Source organism: Fragaria vesca, linkage group LG2 (genome assembly GCF_000184155.1).
Source record: "Fragaria vesca subsp. vesca linkage group LG2, FraVesHawaii_1.0, whole genome shotgun sequence".
In the NCBI taxonomy this organism is placed as follows: domain Eukaryota; kingdom Viridiplantae; phylum Streptophyta; class Magnoliopsida; order Rosales; family Rosaceae; genus Fragaria; species Fragaria vesca.
The window spans coordinates 27,416,282-27,432,959 of NC_020492.1; the positions used below are offsets into that span (position 1 = coordinate 27,416,282).

General features: G+C 38.4%; 1 protein-coding gene across 1 annotated transcript; it reads left to right on the top strand.

Annotated features, from left to right (window-relative positions):
- Positions 1-11,024: 11,024 nt before the first annotated feature.
- On the top strand, positions 11,025-12,152 carry LOC101311358. Its single transcript, XM_004293040.1, has one exon. The coding sequence runs from the start codon at positions 11,025-11,027 to the stop codon at positions 12,150-12,152; it is 1,128 nt and encodes a 375-aa protein (XP_004293088.1).
- Positions 12,153-16,678: the final 4,526 nt, after the last annotated feature.

Below are 16,678 nucleotides of genomic sequence, written 5' to 3' on the forward strand. Positions count from 1 at the left end.
CCACCGCCACCTTCAACTGCACCACCCCCACCAACGCCACCTCCAACTTCGTCCCCACAAACGCCACCACTCTCAATGCCGTCAGGACCCTCTTCAACATCACTCGGCCACCTCCGCACCCTCCTTGGAGCCAACAACCTCCCCCTTTCGACCCGACCCGACTCACCCGTCCTCGCCGCCAACAAGCTCCTCGTCCCTTTCTCTTGCACCAAGCCTCAGATCTGGGTCACCTTTCTCTCTCACCCGACTCACCCGTCCCCGTCGTCGTCAAGACGCTGCTGCTGCCACCTTTCTCTCTCTACCAAGCCTTCTCGCCGACCCACCACCGTCCCTCGAAATTTCAAAGGGGTAAGAAAGGTAAGTTCTTCAATTTTTTTTCGGTTTAATTAGCTTTGGTGATAGATTTATGTGTTTTTGTTTAATTTGATTTTGATTTTGATTTTAATTTTGGTTAGGATGTGATTGATATGATGCTGGTGGCATGGTGATTATTTGGTACAGCGGTGGTGGTGGTGGTGGTGGTGGTGGTATATTTGGGCAGATTGTTGGCATGAATTGAAATAAAGATATTGTATTGAAGTTTACTGACCCCCGGTAGACGTCTACTGGGGGTCAGTAAACTTCCACTAGGTTTACTAGGGAGCAATGAATTTGTTTATTAGCGTAAGAATGGGTATCTGTTGTGTATAATTGACATGAAATTGAAAGAAAGATACTGTATTTAAGTTTACCGAATAGAAGTTTACTGGGGGGCAGTAAACTTCCACTGTGTTTACTAGAGGGCAATGAATTTGTTTATTAGGGTAAGAATGAGAATCTGTTGTGTATAATTGGCATGAAATTGAAAGGAATATACTGTATTGAAGTTTACTGACCCCCAGTAGAAGTTTACTAGGGGGCAGTAAAATTTCACTGGGTTTACTAGGGGGCAATGAATTTGTTTATTAGGGTAAGAATGAGTATCTGTTGTGTATAATTGGCATGAAATTGAAATGAATATATTGTATTGAGTTTTACTGACCCCCAGTAGAAGATATTTTTTTTTTAATTGTAAAATAAAATCTGTCGCATAAGTGCTTAGCAGACGAAAGTATTCCGTCTCCTAAGAACAACTTAGGTGACGGAATTTTAGGTTCCGTCGCCTAAGTGTCTACCTCACCACACCTAGGCGATGGATCTTAGCCGACGGATGTTTCGTCTCCTAAGTACTTAGGAGACGAAATTTGTCACTTAAGAGACGAAATAATTCCATCTCCTAAGTGTTTTTTTCCAGTAGTGGCATCCGCCTCTAAGATGTGGTCCTCCATCGATGACGTCACCAAGTCGTTCCCAACCTCTCATGCTTTTGCGAGCTCTAAAGTTATGAACATCTCTGCTAGTATCTCATGCGCGCGGCAAATGAAGGGCATACAAAGCTTTGCAATCTATAACATTCACAATGATGCCGTTCTAGGAAGGTAAAAAACTGAATTTATGAGGAAAAAACTGCACAAATGAAATAGAAAGTTAAAATGCAAAAAAGAATCAAACGCCACTAGCGTCTTATTTCTTGGACAACGGAAGCGAGAACTTTACCAAGAAAACCCCTCACTAAAGGAAAATTAAAATAAAATTAAAATTTGCTGAAATTAAAAACTTAGCCCTACAGAAAGGCCCAGGCCCACCAACACGAGAAACAAGGGCACGAGAGTGAACCTAGCAAAAATGCTAAGATCACACACCAACAACCGCCTCCCTATCTTACGTGCCATCTCCGTCGGCGACACCCAGCCACCTTTAACCATCGTCATGCCACTAGACAAAATCTAGTTGTCATCGAGCCCCAAGGTCAACTTCCAAAACCAAAAGGGGCTTCACTCCTCATATCTAAAGTAATACACCTTCAAGGATTGGAGCTTGAGCTTCCCACGCCGGCGAGTTGTTCCTCTTCACTATCTTAAGCTAGAAAGGATCTTTGGCCAGTAGGCATTGCAAGCTGCCACATCGTTTTAAGACAACGAACCATAATAGATCCAGCCCCCACAAAACCTTATCAACATTATCCTCGTTGATGACCCCAACGACCTAAAGACCACAACGGACCTCCACATGATGCGCTGCGACCACGAGCACAAGCATTAATGTTGATGGGGTTTCGTGGGGGCTAGATCTGTTCTAGTTCTGTGTCTTGGAAATGTATGGCGGCATGCAACGCCTCCTAACCAAAGATCCCTTCTAACTTGAGACGGTGAAGAGAAACAGCTCACGGGTGTGGGAAGCTCCAACTCTAATCGTTAGAGGTGCACCGCTTTGGAAATGAGGAGTGGAGGCGCTGGAGACGCTCACCCCTTCTGGTTTTGGAAGTTGGCCTTGGGGCTCGATGACTGGATGTTGTCTGGCGGCAGGGCGGTGTCACACCCCGATCCCGGCGTCGGTGGGTTTTAAGCATCGGACGCTGATCCCAAGGCGTGAACGAGTGTTATAAAGCGAAATGTAAATGAAAACACTACCTTCTAGGCTCTTCCCTCTAGGATAGTCGTCTACCTTTTCCCAACTCGGTACAAATCTAAATACTTCCTTGCAAAAAATATCATAGGTAGGGGGGGGGGGGGGTGGAGCAAAACCACTTGCTCAGTGAGTAGACCAATGTAATATGTCCACAAAGTTATGTCATTTTACACACACTGCAAAATATGTATATCGTATACACGTCACTTCACACAATTCATCACATCGCACAATCCCTTCTTATTGGATATCCTTCAATTTAGTGATCCCCACTGGATCCTAATGACCTTCAAGTCCTGTATATACCGCCGTGTGTCATATCCTTATTTCAATATAACCAATCAAGAAATTCACATATTTCATGACTCGTTAAACAATAGATCCAACACATAATTATATATAAACTCCGCACATTTCGTAATTCGACATGCTTCATTATAAAATAGAGAGATATTTCATAAATAGATCAAAATCATGCTTTTACGACTATTATATAGCAAATAAGAATATTTGAAACACATTAATCAAATCCACTCACCTCGATAGCATCGAAACCCCACCATGAATACCGATCGTAAACAGAGCCTCCTAAAACGAGCCATCTAGAAATTACCGTTGGATCTAACCCAAACCTCAACGATAGAAAAAGAACATCAAGATGAACCCGTAGCCCTTTACAGATTTAGAATCGGAGTTACGGATCAAAAGTTATGATTCGCCGAACTTTAAGTCGTAAATCTAGAAAGAGAGAATAAAGAAAAAAGGAACAGAAGTCCTCTGAAAATGATGGCGAAATATTGTTGCAGGTTAGCCATTTTATAGGCTGTGTAAACCGTCATAGTGAGTCGGCATAATAATTTGAGAAAATCAATGAGAGACACATGTCAAAGCATCACCAAATTACCAAATTTGTGCGCCACTATTTCTTTGCTTGACCAACAATTATGGATTTCTTCCATGTGTCCAAAATCTAAGTAACAAGCTGCCTTCTTGCAGCGCATGTTTTTTTTTTACTGATTCTTTTTGCTCACCAAGTAAAACCCTTTGACCAATGGGAGGCCGCCAACTAAACCATAAATTTAATTGTCATCTAGACTTCAAAAATCCCTTAAAAATAGTGAAAATTCTTTAGTGCACCATGGTTCAAGTGAACCAATAGTCACTGACCAATCACAATCATTCATTTAATACAGTCAACTACATGACACTAACATCGATGTTAACACTGTTAAAAAAAATTGAGAAAAAAAAACACAATTAAACATGGTAATAAAAATGTAAGACTAAGGTAAACACTTTGTCCCTCTCCGCCGTTCACTTTCTCTCCTCAGTTCTTTTTCTCCCTCTCTCTCCACGTCCACCTTGTCGACCCCTCCTTCCCTTCCTCGTCCGCCAATCTCCTCTTCTCCTTCATCTCCGCCTCTCAGGCCGCCGTTCACTTCCACATTATCGCCCCGTCAATGCCACCAACTCTCACCTCTTGGCCATCAAGCCATCAAACAACCCCCTACACTCGAGGTCACTCACTCCTCTCCAAAACTCTCAGCTTCGAGCTCTCTAATCAAATTGTGAAGTCTCCAGTCTCGAAGCATAGGGTGGCTGCAGAGAGCAACGGTGTTGAGGATGATTAGATGTTGGTGAGTTTGAATGTTGAGCAGAGGAGGGATGAATAAGAAGAATGAATTCCAGTTCTTGGTTTTCTAAAGGGAGATGAAGGAAAGATAGTATGTATCTGACTGGGTTTTAGGGAAGAATTGGGTTTTGGAGAAAGGATTGAGTTTTGGCTGCGTTAATTGTCAAGACCCACCCCAAATTTTACCTAAAACCTGGAGTAAGTCCTGCTGGGACCACCTCAAAGGAAAATTTACCGAAAAATTCGGTATAACCTCCCTTGAAAATGGACAACCCTATCCTGAAAAATTTAGATAACACTCCTATATCAACACATCCAACATCAACACCTGGAGCCACCAGCTCCCCCACAACACATCCATCACACACAAAAAAAAAATAAATAATAATATCAACTTCTAATCCAACACATAAATATCCAATTTATATCATACACCATCCTTTGGATATCTCCCAAATTAATAAATAAAGACATAGCACACAGCCGAGCTATTATACAAATAATCCCAAGGTAATCAGAGCTACTAAACACTAGCGGAAGCAAGAAAATATGGTAGTAGGTTAACAGGTAACCTACTGATGAAAGGTGGAAGAGATGTGGGTGACTATGCCTCGCCTCTGTCTAGTGCTAACCCGAACTCTGCAGACTGGGCATTTTAAAACGAAGGGCCCAGGGGAAAACATTTGAAACCATTAGAGTGAGTGGACAAAAATAAATTAATAAATAAAATATTTATGCATTCCCATTTTAATTATGCTGCATGCGACAGTTCAAAAGTTGGCAATTACATGACTAGCTCCGGCTAGTTTCCAAAACTCAAACAAATGAAGCCTCTCAGGCTAAAGTAATATGTATAAATATGTATGTATTTACACTCGTCATACTCCTTGTACGAATTCTAGGAAGGAATCAGAAAAATAGAAATTCGTACAAAGCTACTACGCTTGCGTTTAACGCTCACGTCACACCTCACGTCACACCATAATGGAATTTTACCTCATTATGGCGAAAAAGCACGAGTGTATATATATACATGCATATTCCCTATATAAATTACTAAATTTATATAGGGCTACGACAATTGCGTTTAACGCTCACGTCACACCATAATGATATTTTACCTCATTATGGCGGAAAAGCACGTATAGCTAGCTAGCATTTATTTATATACATACTATCCTCATAATCATCCATATATGAATATATAATCACTGAAATTCTCAATTTCGGTTAGTCTCAAACAAAAGAAATTATTCATCAATAAATCATTTGCATGCACATTATTTAAAACAAAAGTCCACTCACAAATTAGGCCTAAGCCTGATGTCGATCCGAGGCTTCTTCTGCTCGAGCCTCCTCATATCCTGATCCAAATATAATATTAATTTCCTAACCAAAAATCCAAAACTTACACAAAATAGGCATAATTAAACGAGAGCCTTAAACACACTCATCCTTGTTCAACTTCGCCATTCTTAACTCAATATGGCCCAAACTTCACCGAACAAACCTACAGCTTTAATTCAACCTTCTACATATTATACGACTTTAATCCAACGGCCGGATTCTATCTTAAATAACCGCCTAGATTACTAAGCTTTAAAAATTCCCAAACCTATCCAAAACTCCTCCAAAAATTCTAAAATTCACATCAATAACTCCCATTAATATAACCAATCAAAAACCATGAAAATCCCCTAAACAACGGCAGCGCCGCCGCCTACTCCGTCGGCAACGGCAGCTAGAGACCGACTCCGACGACCTCTAATGCCTACCAAATTTTAACAGCAGCTTCATTTCAACTCTCTCTACAACTTTCTTTAATTAGCACAACACCCAATTCCAAGCCTAACTATGCCAATCGAACGAAAACATCCAAGAAAACCCTAGAGCTCCAACACCAAATATCTCCTTACCTAGCTCAAGAGAGGGTGAGATCTTTGGAAGGGTTGCTGCACGGGAGGAAGACTTTCTTTCGAGCCAAGCAACTCCGGCTATGGCGGCCGGAGGAGGAAGTTCCGGGGACGGGAAGCTTTGGACAGTCGAACCTTTCGGGCCCGATATTTCTCTCACGGCGGTGCTAGGAAGCCTTTCACTGGTCTAGGATGGGAGCTGGGTCGGAGGCCGACCGTTTGGGACCGAAGCGGCGGCCTACGATGGCCGGACGGCGGTGAATTGAGCGGAGGAAACCAGCTGGTCGGGACAGCTCGGGAGAGGGCTCGGGGAAGAGGGAGAGAGAGAGGAGAGAAAGAGAGGTGAAATGGTTTTTGGGCCTCCACACCCCGAACCGGTCCAAACTTAATACCCTCTCTAAAACAAACCCAACTCCAAAATAACACCACAACAATTATACCCTAATAAAAATTACATTTTACTAGCTAAAATTAACCATTTTTACCGTCGTCACATTTTCTCTTACGAATAAATCCTTCGAAATAATCGTCCCCCCAAAACCTCTCTAGGGACCAATTAAACTATAACTTCATTGACGGATGCGGTAAAATTCTTATTAAATACCAAGCTAGTAAATAAGGTAAAAAATTTACGGGTTGGGATGTGACATTAATATTCTTTGAAGAAAGTTTTCTAGGTTTCTGAATTTTATGTTTTTAACTGCACTTTCATTTGTTGGATCATTAACAGTGTTTGTTGAATCCGTTAGTGCACATGACTGGTTCAAGTGCACCATGGTGCATTGAATCCGCTCCGTAAAAATAGGGGAAAATTTTAAGAACAATACATGAGAAATGAACCACTCATAATTTTAGTGTTTGAAGTTTCATAAAAATCAAAACGGTACATGACATTCAAAACCCTACACATTAATAGTACATGGTGTCAATGACACCGTTAACTCATTGAAATTATTTCTTTTTCAAAGGGTAATTATGGGATTTCTCTTTCTCCTCTCTCCTCCTCTGCCATGCCACCGCCAACCCGATACTCCTTGAAGATAAATAACCTTCTCACCTGCAGCCATCGTCTGCAAGTTTAGCACCACTGGTCAGAGTATCCAGCTCATCCACTAGCTCACTCGCCAAAATAAAAAGAAACACCAAGCTCTCTCATCCACAATTTTGATGGGTTGTATGGGTATTTCGACCACCACTAATCTCTCTCATTCACCATCAGCAGCACCACCACATCCACACCACCCAATCCCCAAATTTTGCGATCCAAACATCACAGAGCCAAGTCCTTGACCAATTCACAACCCAACCCACCAACACTCTCACATTATAGTTCAGATATTCTCTCATCTGCACCAAAGTTTTCAGAAACAATCACAAAAACAAAATCACTAAACAATGATCAATCCAAAATTCAAAAATATGAGGAGTGAGGACGAAGTAGAAAAAGGGGAGAAGGGGTTTACTCCTTGCCCCGAGACTCCGAGAGAGAGAGAGAGAGAGAGAGAGAGAGAGATCATCTTGTAGGCTAGCAGTCTAATGAGTAGAATGGATGATTTCTGAGTGGCCCTCAATTGTAGTCTAGGAACTTTATAATCTTTGACCATGACTTGAATCAAATCCTGCATCATCAGCTTGTTCTCATCAAGCAGAGTAAGGCATCGTCAAAGAAAACTTTGATTCCTCATCAACATGTTCTCATCTCTAATTCTCTATCCAGTATTTAATGGGTGAGAGCAAACTCATACTGACATGTTCTCTGGATTTAAACAGAGACGAAGGAGAGAGGACAATACCTTCCTTTTTTTTTTTCTTTTTTTTTTTCTTTTCCCTACTCATTAATTTTTAATATTAATTATCTTACTAATATTAGATTATGGACGAACAGATTTACCCCTCAATATCTAACGGAAAACACAAAAAATGACGGAAGAGTAACGACGTATATATATATATATATTTTGTTGAAATTACAACTTCATGTACCATATTGATTGTTTTGAAACTTCATACACTAAAATTATGAGCGAGTCATTTGTCGTGTACTATTCTTAAAATTTTCCCTAAAAATAGATACGGAACCTGAAAAATTCACCAGAAATACCACGAACTCGTGACAACATCTAGTTTCTATTTCTAGGAAGAAAAAGTAAATTTTAAGAAATTTTAAAAATCGGGATGTTACAACGGTACGGTGGCAAGGGGTGTATGGGCATCGTCAACGGAGGTGGCGCACATGATGGGGCGGTGGCTGTTGGTGGGTGATCTTACCATTTTTGTTGGTTTCACTCACTTGGGCCTTGTTTCCCATGTTGGTGGGCTTGTGCCTTTGTTGTTAGGCTGGGTTTTTAATTTCAACAATTTTTACTTTTATTTTTATTTTTAATTTTGCTTTAAGTGGGGTGGGGGTGTTCTTGGTAAGGCTATCGCTCTTGTTGTCGAAGAAATATGCGCTAGTGGCGTTTGATCCATTTGTGCCTTTGAATCTTTGATACTTCGGATGTGAATTGAACTATGTTGGATGTGAAAAAAAAACCTTGAACCCGAATCAAAATCCCAGACTTGGATCATAGGGAGAAGACGCTTCACCTTCATCCTGAATGTTCGAGGACACTGGTCGAACTCGCTGTTGGATCCCATCATTTCCAACAAAGCTCGCAACTGGTCCTCCAACCCTTCCATGTTGGATTGCCACAACAACAGGCACCGACTACATCTTTATGAACTAAACAATGAAGAGCCGAAGTTCAGGTATGTCTTCTGCGATATAGACGTTAATTATGTTGTTGTATATATATTCCTCAATTTTGTTTAAGCTTATTCTGCATGCATGTATTAATATAATGTACTAGGCAAAATTCCAGCCCGTTGTGCATGTATGGGTCACACACTACGTCAGAAAAGGCTTCACACGACAAGTATTAGACGACAGAATTCTCGAGATATGTAGTCTGACAAGTTTCAATGAACTCAGACGACATAAATTTTAACTTCTGTAGTCTGAGATGGGAGAAAACTCATGAATTTCAATGTGTTTCAATTTTTTTGCAAGTTCAAAAACTCAGACGACAGATAATTGTCGTACAAAAATACGAAAATTAAAGTTCAAAAGCTTAGAAATTTGTCGAGCTCAGACTACATTTTTATGTCATCTGAACAACTTGAAAATCTCAAATTGTAAGAGGGAAAGATGCCGCGCTTATTAACACTTAGCCAAATCTGGGAGGGAAAGATACCACGTTAGCCAAAAGCCCCAAAACTGAAAACCTTAATTAACCAACAAAAAAAAAACTAGAAAACCTACCACGCACTCGCATCGATCAAAACAGAAAACCCATTTGGTCAAAATAGAGAACCAATTTGCTCAAAAACCAATTTCCCTCCCGATTCACTCAAATCCATTTCGCTCAAATCACTCAAAACTCTAATTCAGTCTCAGCCTAACCTTCTCTCGATCTCTCTCTCTCAGCCTATACATTGAAAGATGAACCACGAACTCAGAAAGATAAACCTAAGTGACAATTTGGGTTAGCTATTTCGATTTGGGTTTAGCGATTTCGATTTGTGTTTAGCGATTTTGTCACTTCTGTGCTCAGTCTGTCTTGCAAAGGAAGTTTGCCACTCTAAGTGACAATCTGGTAAGCCTCTCTCACTCGATGGGGGTTGTTTATGGTTCTAGAGTTTAAAAATTGGGAGTTTTTCAGTTTTCGATTTGGTTTTTGAATTGGGGGTTTGGTTAGTTTTCGATTTGGGTTGTTTGGTTTTCAATTTCGGTTTTGGTTTTCATAGTGTTATTGAAAGGATTGAGAAATATGTATACCTTATCCTCTGTCAGCATGCATTTTCTATTTTGAGTTTCGGTATCATAAGTAATTTGGTGTAATGTTCATCTCTGCAGGGAAGGCTACTATCATAACTATAGGGGGACTTGCAGTTGGTGCAGTAGTAGAGAATTGGCTCTAGGTAGATATTGTTCCATTTCTTGGCATACACTCTCTAAGTTTCTGAGGTCTTGGTTTGCTGTGAAATTTGTGAAGGAAACTCATGTATGGATCTAACCAAGGGACTTAGAAATATTACATGAGTCTCAGATGAACACTATGATAGTATATAGAGACAGTAGTTTTGTATCAGTGTTGTATTATATTTATGATGATATGGTAGTATCTTTATGTTTAAGTGGTATTATCTATGCATTTTGGTGTCAAAATTGTGTTTTGAAGTTGGACCTCAGTCCGTGTATGTGAAAAAATTGGAGGTTTAGTTAGTTTCTTTGGAATTGATGAATCGAACAGAGATCTATGAGCAAGTATCAACTTCATTACATCATAGTATCTTTTGAAATATAGCGATAGTACTTTTTTATGTCTATGTTAGTATATTTTCTACTTGAATCAATAACTTTCTTATCGTCTTTTTAGCATAGTAGTTGTATATTTTCAACATATGGATAGTATTTTTCTATCTCTATGGTAGTATCCTTTCAACGTATGTCAATTGGTTTTATTATCTTTTCAAATACTAATATTATGTCAATTGGATTAAAGGGATTGGATTGGTGCATTCTATTTGAATTAGCTTGATTAAATATATTGAGATTGTTTGCTATTTGGGTGTTGGGTGTTTAGACTGACTTATCTTTTTTTTTGTTATTGCATGGTGCTTTGTAAAGAGCAAGGACAAGCAAAGGTTAGTGTTAAAGCAAGGATAAGCTGTGAGGAATTTAGTAAAGATAAGGTATAGATTCAATGTCTTTATATGTATTTTATCAATAACTTTGATTTGAGTTGGGTTTTCTGTGATCATGAGTATGTAGATGTTTGCCTTTCTGTGTTTCGGATATTGTTCTTCTTCTTCTTTTTTTTTGGTCGGTCAGATATTGTTCTTCAATAATAAGAATATTAATTGTTCTTTAATAATAAGATTAATATCTGATGTAAGTTGTATGCATATGCATCTGGTTTTCTGAACATTTTTTTGTGTGTATATATAAGATGGATAAATCATGGATGCATGCCGATAGGAGATCGTTGAAGTTTCAGATAGGAGTAGATAATTTTCTTAAGTTTGCTTTGGCAAATGCAAGTGACAAATCTGCCATTTGTTGTCCTTGTATGAAGTGTTGTAACAACGATGAATTTTCAATCGGAGTTATTAAGGATCACATATACTTCAATGGTATATTAGTTGGATGTAAGCGGTGGAAATGGCATGGGAGGCCTTCTACCATGAATGATGACGGAGTAGTTGAATCTGAAATAGTGGATTTTCATCCAGAGTTAGGTACTGTGCGGGAGGAAGGTGATGGTTGTGCGGAAAGTGAGGATGAGGAGATTTCAAGCGACTCGAATGAGTTTTTGAAATTTGTGGAGGATGGAGACAAGCCTTTGTGGCCGGGCAATACAAAGTTTACCAAGATGAATGCTATCATACAAACGTTCAATTTCAAGGCAAAACATGGAATATCAGACCGTGTTTATTCTAACATGTTAATGATGTTTGCCATGTTCCTGCCTGAAGATAACGTGTTGCCTGTAACTGTGCAAGAGGCTAAAAAATCATTCTCTGGATTAGGGATGGGGTATGAAAAGATTCATGTTTGTCCAAATGATTGCATCTTGTACCGAGGGGAGGAACTTGAAGAAGCAAAATATGTCCCACATGTGGTGCATCAAGGTAGAAATTGGGTAAAGATGATGTACCAAAAGGTATTGTGGTACTTTCCACCAATCCCGAGATTCAAACGAATGTTCCAATCGACCACAACAACTAAGGATTTAACTTGGCATGCAGATGATAGGAAAAAGGATGGGTTGATGCAGCATCTAGCAGATTCTCCTAGTTGGAAGCTAATTGACACAAAGTGGCCAGAATTTGGAGGAGAACCTAGGAATCTTAGACTAGCCCTTTCCTCGGATGGGTTTAATCCACATAGTTCTTTAAGTAGCAAATATTCTTACTGGCCAGTTATACTTGTTATATATAACCTTCCTCCATGGTTATGCATGAAGAGGAAGCATATGATGTTAACATTGTTAATATCCGGACCTAAGCAGCCCGGAAATGATATTGATGTGTATTTGCAACCGTTAATTGATGACTTGAAGAAAATGTGGGCTTGAATTTTGCAAGTGTATGATGCCTTTAGAGGACAGTATTTTACACTTAGGGCTGTTTTGTTTTGGACCATTAACGATATTCCAACATATGAGAATCTTTCGGGTAACGTTGTCAAAGGGTACAATGCGTGTCCAATATGTGTTGACAAAACCAAACCATATAGGTTGAAGTATAGTAAAAAAGTGGTATTCCTAAGGACCCGCAAGTTTACGGAGAGATATCATCCGTATCGAAAGCAGGTAGCTGCATTCGACAATACCATAGAGAACGATGTGTCTCCTATACCATTAAGTGGAGAGGAGGTTTTGGCAAGAGTTAAAGGCTATGCTGGCAGGAAATTCTGTAAGAAAAACCCGATTCCCCCTTGGAAGGCTGGTGATAACCAACCCAGACCTTGTTGGAAAAACAATCGGTGTTCTTTGAACTCGATTACTGGAAGTATCTTCCGGTAAGACATGTTTTTGATGTCATGCATATTGAGAAGAACTGTTGTGATGCTATTCTTGGTACCCTATTGAATATTCCTGGGAAGAGTAAGGATGGAGCTGCAGCCCGTAAGGACATGGTTAGAATGGGCATCCGAATTGATTTGCAGGCGAAGCCTGGTCCAAACAGGTTCAAGTTGCCTTTAGCTAGTTGGAACTTGTTGCTAGAAAATAAAAATTCATTGAATGATTGTAGTAATTTTTTCTTGAAATTTACTTTGAACATCTTCATGTTATGTATTTGTAGCTACCTTTATAGAGAGTTGCAGAAGTCTGTGATGCTTGATATGGTTGCCTTTATCGACCCTGATTTCACTGGTGCACTTGGGTGTGGAAATCCCACTGAATGAGCAAAATTTTTATCAAATAGGTACAAGCAAGCCTGGCCAGATTTTTTTGGTTCCATATAACAATAGGTATGTTGACAGTATTATATGGTGATGTTTTGCATGAAACTTAGCTTCTCAATATCTAAACATTCTTGTACATGTTCTCTTATATATAGTAAAAATTGGGTGTTGACTGCGGTGATTCCAAGTGATAACTTGGTATACTTAATGGATCCCTACAAAAGGGTAGCATATGAAGATGAATGGAAAACTGTTGTGAACTAGTAAGTCATATGACTTTTTTTCTTTTCCCCTTTACAATATGGATTATTCTCAACTTACTGAATTTTCACTTTTACTAATCATCAATGCTGCATTATTTTCCCAGCTCTCTGAAATTTTATTATGCCCCAAAGAATAAGAAATCAAGCAGAAAAGATACCAAGTGGGAGACACTTCAAGTAAGTTGTAACACTTGGTTGAGTCTCCATTATTTTGTACTATGTCTAATATTAATGTTTGACAGTTTTGCTAATAGTAACTTTATTAATAATTTCTAGGGTATTCCTCAGCAAAAGGATCACAATACTTGTGGATATTACATTATGCGTTTCATGAAAGAAATTGTCCAGGATAAAGACTTGGGGTTTGCGACCAAGGTAAGATGATCAACTGCTTTTTGTTGCTGTGAATGTGATGCATAGAGAATTGGATACAGTGAATGTGCATAACTTGCTGCATTTTGTTGCTGCAGTGGGGAACAAAAGGTACTAGTGGGCAGTATAACACTGATGACATTGATGCGGTCCGAGCTGAATGGGCAAAGTATGTTAAAGAGATCCCCTAAACATTAATGTTAGTGATGTAGAACTGTGGCTGCAGTGGAATAAGTTTTATGACATACTGAACTTAGGAACTGCTTTTGAGTATATATTTGAATCTAGGAACTCATTTTTAGCATATATCTGAACTGTTGGGAATAAGTGTTTTGTATGCATGCAGTTGCTACGGATCCTTAGCTTAGGTTGATGTGTTTTTGTGCTAGCTAGCTAATGGTTGTGATCAAGAATTTAGGCTGTATTTTGGATTTCTTGATCATTATAGCAATATGTTAGCTCGGTTCATGTTTGTGGAACTTATGGATTATATTTTAATGTGATGGATATATATTTGTGCAATGAAATGTTTGATAATTTTTAATGCTTTTAGGTGCAATTTCTGTGTGGTTTTGGTGTTTAATTTGGTGAATATTATGGATGATGTAGAATGGTTGGTTAGACCACATATGCGGGTCCTTGAATATGAAAAATGTAGTCTCAGAAACATGTAGCAGATAAAAGCAGCTATTGTAGTGATTTCCTACAAGGTACTCCATACTACAGAAAATTGTTATCCAAAACAATATCAAATGACAAACTAAACATGTGTTTGTTATCCGATAAGTGATCCGACTACAGAACAATGTAGTCTAATACAATATCATACGACTTATCCTCATAGTTGAAGGCTAAACTACGACATCAGAATGTAGTTGGAAAACATCTCAAACGACAGATCCATTTATAAATATGTTATATCAGTTGTTGTCATACTACACATATTCTTCAGGGAATGTAGTCTGAAATGCATCTCAGACGGTAGATACCGAGTCATATGTGTTATCCTACTTGTTTTAAGACTACATATATACTTTATAATATGTAGTCGGAAATACATCTCAGACGACAGATCCATTTATACATATGTTATCCCAGTTGTTGTCATACTACATATATTCTTCAGGGAATGTAGTCTGAAATGCATCTCAGACGATAGATATCGAGTCTTATGTGTTATTCTACTTGTTGTAAGACTATAGATATACTTTATAATATGTAGTAGGAAATACATCTCATACGACATATTGTTTATGTGAAAGCTAAACTTTTTACCTCTGACTATAGAATACTGTCGACTAAAGTAGTTTATAACTACGGCTATTTTAGGAAGTATGTAGTCGATATGTCACATAAACTACAGTTTTGTGTTGTTTGCTTGACCTTCCAACGACACATGACTGTAGTTATATATGTTGACATATGATAGACTTATGTAGTTGAATACCATTACAAACGATATAAGTTCTCCTTTAGGCTTCAATCTTAATCACTTCAGACGATAGATTTAAAAAAAATTATGTCGTATGACTCTATGTCACACGACAGTTAATAACTGTCATCTAACATGCTTAGAGACGGCAGCCACTTACGCTACACATTTCTAAGCTGTTAGATGACAGTTATTAACTGTCGTCTGAAGCCTTTTCTGACCTAATGACCTTATGAACTTGTTCTTATAATAGTCATTGTTTGTATAAAATTGTCTTGTCAAAAGATGTCTAGTTTTGTCATAGAGAGATGGTAAAACCGTGATTAGGAAAGAAACAAAGAATAAAATGGTATTTTACAGCAGGGGTGGCAAAATTGTAATAAGACAATCAATGCAGAACAAAAATGTCATTCCAACCGTGAATGTCATATTGTAAATAAATGGTGCTTACCACAACCTGCTTGATTCTTTATAAATGTCTAGGTACCTAAACGGGTTGACGAACAGTGCATTCTTTTGTATCTTGTATGATGTATGAGGGATTCTGCATTGGTCATATTAGAAAGTTGATTCAGGCCTAACTCGTAAGTCTTACTCTCTTGTCTGTTGAATTTCTCAACATACTCCAAGTTGGTGTGAAATATATCAAAATGTTACTCTTTTCATGGTCATTAGGGTAGATGTTGTTGTACTTTGCCATACGTTGCTGCCATACGTTGCTCAAAGGTTTGGGCGATGTTAGTGGAATTGACTTCCTAATAAAGATGAGTAGGACGTGGCCTACGATATTGCCAAAGTATAGTATCCAACAAACTGAGAGATAATATGACAATGGCGCAAGCTATGTGAGACGCACAAGGTTTCCTTCGGAAACCATTGAAAGTCCCCAAAAACTGATCAAAAGATCGATGAATTTGACTGATTGTAAGTATTAATCAACAAGCTGTGTAGAATGTAGAAGGATGCATATTGGTTCTGTTTATATAAAAGGCTAAGTATATATCTAAGCAAGTGAAATCTAAAGGAGCTAGTGAGATTTCTCTTGAAGAATTCTAGTTGAATAAATTATGATGATTTAACGATTTCAACCGTTGATCCTCTATTCATATGCAATAACTGTGTTTACAAAAGATCAACTAATTCCATGATCATTTGCCATTCAAAATTGTATAAACAATTTTAGGCCGTTAGATAAAATTAAAACGAACAAATGGTTAAACGTTTTCTATTTGGTTAATTTATTGTATGGGGTAAGTAAATAGGGAATCAATGGTTTTGATTATCAAAATACATGCTAAAACTAAAACATCATCACTTTAGAAATTTAAGAAGGTCCTCTCTATACATAGAATATAGATGTCAGAGATATTTTGATCAAGCATCGCTATATATATACATACATATATGTTCGTGTAAATTATAATTACGGAAGCTCAAATGATTTCCAAACTAGATGAAACTTTGCAAAGAAGATCTACACACTACGCTCTAGATATTGATTGGAGGTGATGTGACAATGTGAACAAAAAGTGAGTCAAATAAAGAGCCATACACTTTAATATCAAAGCGAGGCTCCGTTCTAGATAATATATATATATATATATATATATATATATCGTCCGTTCC